Here is a 6,000-nt window from a genome sequence, read left to right as displayed (position 1 = left end):
GTGAGGGGATCAGATGGGGTCAGTGAGAGGTGAGGGGATCAGACGGGACGGATGAGTGGGGAGGGGCCTCAGACGGGGCGGGTGAGAGGGGAGGGGCCTCAGGCGGGGCAGGTGAGAGGGGAGGGGGCTCAGACGAGGCGGGTGAGCAGTGAGGGGCTCAGACGGGGCGGGTGAGTGGTGAGGGGGCTCAGGCGGGGCGGGTGAGCGGTGGGAGGATCAGACGGGGCGGGTGAGCGGTGAAGGGATCAGACGGGGCTGGTGAGCGGTCAGGGGATCAGATGGGGCGGGTGAGAGGGGAGGGGGCTCAGACGAGGCGGGTGAGAGGGGAGGGGGCTCAGAGGGGGGGGGGGGGAGGGAGGGGATCAGATGAGGCGGGTGAAAGGTGACGGGATCAGACGGGGTCAGTGAGAGGTGAGGGGGCTCAGATGGGTGTCTTTGTGAGATCTGACAGACTTAGATGAGGCTGATGTGAGGGGCTTGGGTGATTTGCTCCATGAAAGCTGTGGGGGTGTGAGTAGGGCTCGGCTAATGACATTGGCAAAAGCCAATGTATCAGCCAGGCTGTTTATTGTGCACCTGCTACGAAAGTCGTCTCGGAATTATCCCACGGTAAAGCCTCAGTTTCTTCATCCTCTGCCGATCCCAGTTTCCATTTCAATTGATTTTAATGCAAGAAAAAATTCCCATCTAAATGCTAATTTCTTTTCCCCTTTGAGCCCAGAGGTGACAAAACCACTATCAAAAACTAAAAAGAACAACAACAAAATAAAACAAGCTAAAAGATTAAGTGGAAAACATTATCTTTAAAAACAAGAGACGGTGTTGGGCCTGTCCTAGCTTCTTTGGGGAATCCCATTTTCACAGGGACACTTAGGGCAGATTTGCTACAGAAATCAGACCACAAACAGATTGTGTAGCCTGCAGTTTTGTTTTTCCTTTACATTTGCCAGCAAGATCATTGCACAACAGACTAAAAAAAAATCTCTCTCTTCTTAGACAAATGGAGCCAGATTCTGATCTCAGCTGCACTTGTGTAAACCTGGAGTAATTCCAGTGATGCGACTATTCTGAATTTACACCTGGGTAACTGAGATCAGAATCTAGCCCCATATCTCTTGTGTATAAAAATCTCCTTACCTTAATGGATGAAAACCCTGTATTTTAACGCTGTGGTTATTAGCAAACTTTCCAGCACTGACAATCCATGCTTTTTTCAAGACTATATTATGACATATTTAATATTAAATCAAAATCACTATGGGTGAAATCCTGGTCCCATTGAAGTCAATGGTAAAACAAAATAACCATTAACATCACTGGAGCCAGGATTTAACCCAATATATCAAAACCATATTTAACAAATAACTGAAAACCCTGGGTCCAACAAGACATAAAGACTGAACGACTCAATTGTCAAGGTTTCGTTGCATCATTTCTTTCCTTATTGTCTCAAGGACTAATTCTGCAATCAGTTCTTTTGAAAATCAGGCCCAAGGTGTCTCAAATTGGGCAGCTGTTGAAAATGTTGGCTCTGAGCTCTTTGGAGAAATAATCGTATCTTCTTCAATGTCTGTAAAGCACCATGGGTGGCAACACCATGAATGAATAATATTAAGTGAATTTATCAGAATGCTGGACACAATTGGAGCTCTTGACTGGCTTTTAATGTCACACCCATGCCTATTAGAACTGAGTCATTTGTAGCAAATAACTCATTCTATGACTGTCACCACTTTTCCCCTGTTCACAGAACACGGAATTCTTGCCTATGTTCTTACATTTCAAATTGCTGGTGAATTTCTTCAGAATCTTTTAACTGCAGTTCATTCAAACTGTGGCTATTACAATCAATATACAATTTGTTCTGTAACTCATGTGACTAATCTAACAATCCCAGCCTGAATTTCGAATTGGATATCTATTGTAACATTCACAATTCATGCTGTGTAAGTTCCATAAGTCATCCAGAAACAATACTACATGGCTGATCTATCTAATTAACCCTGTGAACACTACAGGTGAATAGAGGATTCCTTACCCAAGGATGTTGAATATGAGTATATTGTAGTCACCATTATAGGCTCAATAAGAGTTACATCTTGAACCAGCTAGAGTGGTTACTTAACACTGAACTGAGAATATCTTCTCCTCTTCTGTACTCTAGACCCAGCTGCTCCAAGAAGCAATTATTTAAGGTGCTGGGAAATTGCTTCTTTAAAACTTGACCCAGAGTGCCATTTGACCAGTTTACGCTAGGAGATGAATTGTTATAGTTATTATGTTTTGATTTTCCACAGCACTGTGCATTCAACACCATTATCCCTGATTCTGGCCCCGATTCAGCAATCTATCTCCAAACAGCAAAGCACTTCAGCATGTGATTAAACTGTACACTCTGGAAGCTATGGATGAAGCTGCATAATCATCCAATGTGCTCGTAAAGCTGCAGAGGCTTTGGGGGATAATGCTGCTGTCTAATCATCACAGCTTGGAGCTTTTCTGTAGCAATTCACGAGCCAGAGCAGATTTGTTTCTCATTCAAAGATTTCAGGGGACTAAAGGCTTCCCTCCCTTGCATGCTTACCCAGGTCTCAAACATGTCTTCTGGGCGCAGCTTCCTCAGGGTGGCTCTGGAAAGAAGAAAAGAACCTTCTCTTAGGATGCAGGCAGGTTATTCACATTGCTGGTGTGAATGGAAAAAGCAATCATGGAGCAGATACTTACCAGTGGGATTCACCTCTCTAGGCCCCTTCTGAGTGTGGACAGAAGGGTCAAATTCTGCTCTTATTTCATAGATGCCAAGGCCAGAAGGGACCATTGTGACCATCTAGTCTGACCTCCTGTATAACACAGGCCATAGAACTGCCCCAAAATGATACCCAGAGCAGATCTTTTAGAAAAAACATCCAATCTTGATTTAAAAATTGTCAGTGATGGCGATTCCACCACGACCCTTGGTGCATTGTTCCAATGGTTAATTACCCTCACTGTTAAAAAATTATGCCCTATTACCAGTCTGAATTTGTCTAGCTTCAGCTTCCCTCCATTGGATCGTGTTATTCCCTTCTCTGCCAGATTGATGGGCCCATTATTAAATATTTGTTCCCCATGTAGATACTTAAAGTCTACAATCAAATCACCCCTTAACCTTCTCTTTGTTAAGCTAAACAGACTGAGCTCCCGGAGTCTATCGCTATCAGGCATGTTTTCCGATACTTTAATCGTTCTTGTGGCTCTTTTCTGAACCCTCTCCAATCTGTCAACATCCTTCTTGAATTGTGAGCACCAGAACTGTTTCGGGAACTATTTCAGCAGCAGTTACACCGGTGCCAAATACAGAGGTGAAATAACCTCTCTACTCCTACTCGAGATTCCTGTTTCTGCATCCAAGGATCACATTAGCTCTTTTGGCCACTGTGCCATACTGGGAACTCATGTTCAGCTGACTTTCCACCATGAACTCCAAATTCTCTTCAGAGTCCCCACTTCCCAGGATAGACTCCCCCATCCTGTACGTGTGGCCTACATTCTTTTTCCTAAATGAATACATTTACACTGAACCATATTAAAACACATATTGTTTGCTTGAGCCCAGTTTACCAAGCAATCCAGATCGCTCTGTCTCAGTGACCTGTCCTCTTCATTATTTACCACTCCCCCAATTTTTGTGTCATCTGCAAACTTTATAAGTGATGAGTTTATATTTTCTTCCACGGGGTTAATAAATATGTCAAATAGTGTAGCACCAAGAACCAATCCCTCAGGACCCCACTGGAAACACCCATTTGATGATTCCCTGTTCACAATTACATTTTTAGAACTATCAGTTAGCCAGCTTTTAATCCATTCAATGTGTGCCATGTTAATTTAATATGTTTCTAATTTTTTAATAAAAATGTCATGTGGTATCAAGGCAAACACTTTACAGAAGTCTAAGTATATTACATCAACACTATTACCTTTATCACCCAAACTTGTAATCTCATCACCATTATATTGGTACAACTCTGTTGTCACACCCTACTGGAGACACTTTGGAGATATGGTTCCAAACACCATGGGTTGTCCCATTTGTGTGTAACTGACAGCATAATGTGGCCCATAAGCTTTTTGAGAAGACAAGGTATAGTGCTACAACAATCCAGGGCCATTTACTTCCCAATTGAGCCACAATCTCCATTCACTTCTGCTGGTTTTACCTCAGTGTAACTCAACTGACTTTCATGGAGTTACTCCACATTTACAGAAGAATTAGGACCTATGGGTTTTATGTGAGTAATTGAGAGCAGAATTTGACTGAATATATCTACACTAGAGATAGAGGAACCCCCAAAGAACTGGGAGGTTAGATTCAAATAAACATCCTAAATTTTGGATGCTTATTCAAAATGTCTGAACTGCGTGGGGCTGTAAAAGAACTGGAGATCCTGAGAGAGCAAACGCCCTAATGAGAAGTCAGGTACATCAATCAAGGTTAAAAATACCTTTCAGTCAATGTTGCTAAGTTGATTTACAGCAGCTGAGGATCTGGCCCCATACGAATAGTCTCTCTGATGGAATTTGGACACTAACCACACAGAAGTAGGAAGCACAGTGACATGAAAGTGGGTATGGTCTAGTGGTTAAAGCAGAGTGGGCCAAATTCTGTTTTCAGTTAAATGGATGTAAAAATCCAAAGAAATGTCTCTGTACTCAGTGGAATTATTACATAATTTACACTGGTGCAATTGGGAGCAGAATTCGGTCTGGTCTGGAAACCGACAGTCAAATTACCTGGCTTCCATTCCCAGCTCTGCACTAATCTGCTGCTGATCTTGGGCAAGTCACATCACTGCTCTATAGATCAGTTTCCTGAGCCATGCACTGGAGATCGTACTGTCCTGCTGTAGCACCCAGGTGTATTGTGAAGCTGAATTTATGAACCTTTACAAAGCCTTTGTATTTGGAGTTGAAGAATCAAGGTTCTAATTATGACTCCCCCAAGTGTGTGTGGGATTAGGCTAAGAATTATATACTCATAGAATCGTAAGACTGGAAGGAACCTCAAGAGGTCATCTAGTCCAGTCCCCTGCACTCATGGCAGGACTAAGTATTATCTAGACCATCCCTGACAGGTGTTCTTTAAAATCTCCTATGATGGAGATTCCACGACCTCCCTAGGCAATTTATTCCAGTGCTTAACCACTCTGACAGTTAGGAAGTTTTTCCTAATGTCCAACCTAAACCTTCCTTGCTGCAATTTAAGCCCATTGCTTCTTGTCCTATCCTCAGAGGTTAAGGAGAATAATTTTTCCCCTCCTCCTTATAACAACCTTTTATGTACTTGAACACTGTTATCATGTCCCCTCTCAGTCTTCTCTTCTCCCGACTAAACAAACCCAGTTTTTTCAATCTTCCCTCATAAGTCATGTTTTCTAGACCTTTAATCATTTTTGTTGCGCTTCTCTGGACTTTCTCCAATTTGTCCACATCTTTTCTGAAATGTGACACCCAGAACTGGACACAATACTACAGTTGAGGGCTAATCAGGGCGGAGCGGAGTGGAATAATTACTTCTTGTGTTTTGCTAACAACACTCCTGCTAATACATCTCAGAATGATGTTTGCTTTTTTTACAACAGAGTTACACCGTTGACTCATATTAAGCTTGTGATCCATTATGACCCCCCAGATCCCTTTCTGCAGTACTCCTTCCTAGGCAGTCATTTCCCATTTTGTATCTGTGCAACTGATTGTTCCTTCTTAACTGGAGTACTTTGCATTCGTCCTTATTGAATTTCATCCAATTCATCACCATTTCTCCAGTTTGTCCAGATCATTCTGCATTTTAATCCTATCCTCCAAAGCACTTGCAACCCCTTCCAGCTTGGTATTGTGTGCAAACTTGATAAATGTACTCTCTATGCCATTGTCTAAATCACTGATGAAGACATTGAACAGAACTGGACCCAGAACTGATCCCTGCGGGACCCCACTTGTTATGCCCTTCCAGCATGATTG

At 42.8% G+C, this 6,000-nt stretch overlaps 1 protein-coding gene across 1 annotated transcript in view; it reads right to left on the bottom strand.

Moving 5' to 3' along the window:
- Positions 1-6,000, bottom strand: part of CASQ2 (calsequestrin 2) — a 56,642-nt gene that overhangs the window by 12,850 nt on the left and 37,792 nt on the right. The window contains exon 7 of the mRNA XM_024198410.3: positions 2,585-2,630. Coding sequence (XP_024054178.1) covers positions 2,585-2,630 — 46 coding nt within the window. The remainder of the gene's footprint in view (positions 1-2,584; positions 2,631-6,000) is intronic.

Source organism: Terrapene carolina, unplaced genomic scaffold (genome assembly GCF_002925995.2).
Source record: "Terrapene carolina triunguis isolate 2854851 unplaced genomic scaffold, T_m_triunguis-2.0 Scaffold242, whole genome shotgun sequence".
Taxonomy (NCBI): Eukaryota; Metazoa; Chordata; order Testudines; family Emydidae; genus Terrapene; species Terrapene triunguis.
Note: the sequence above shows the minus strand (reverse complement) of the source record. Positions and strands in the feature narration are given on the sequence as shown.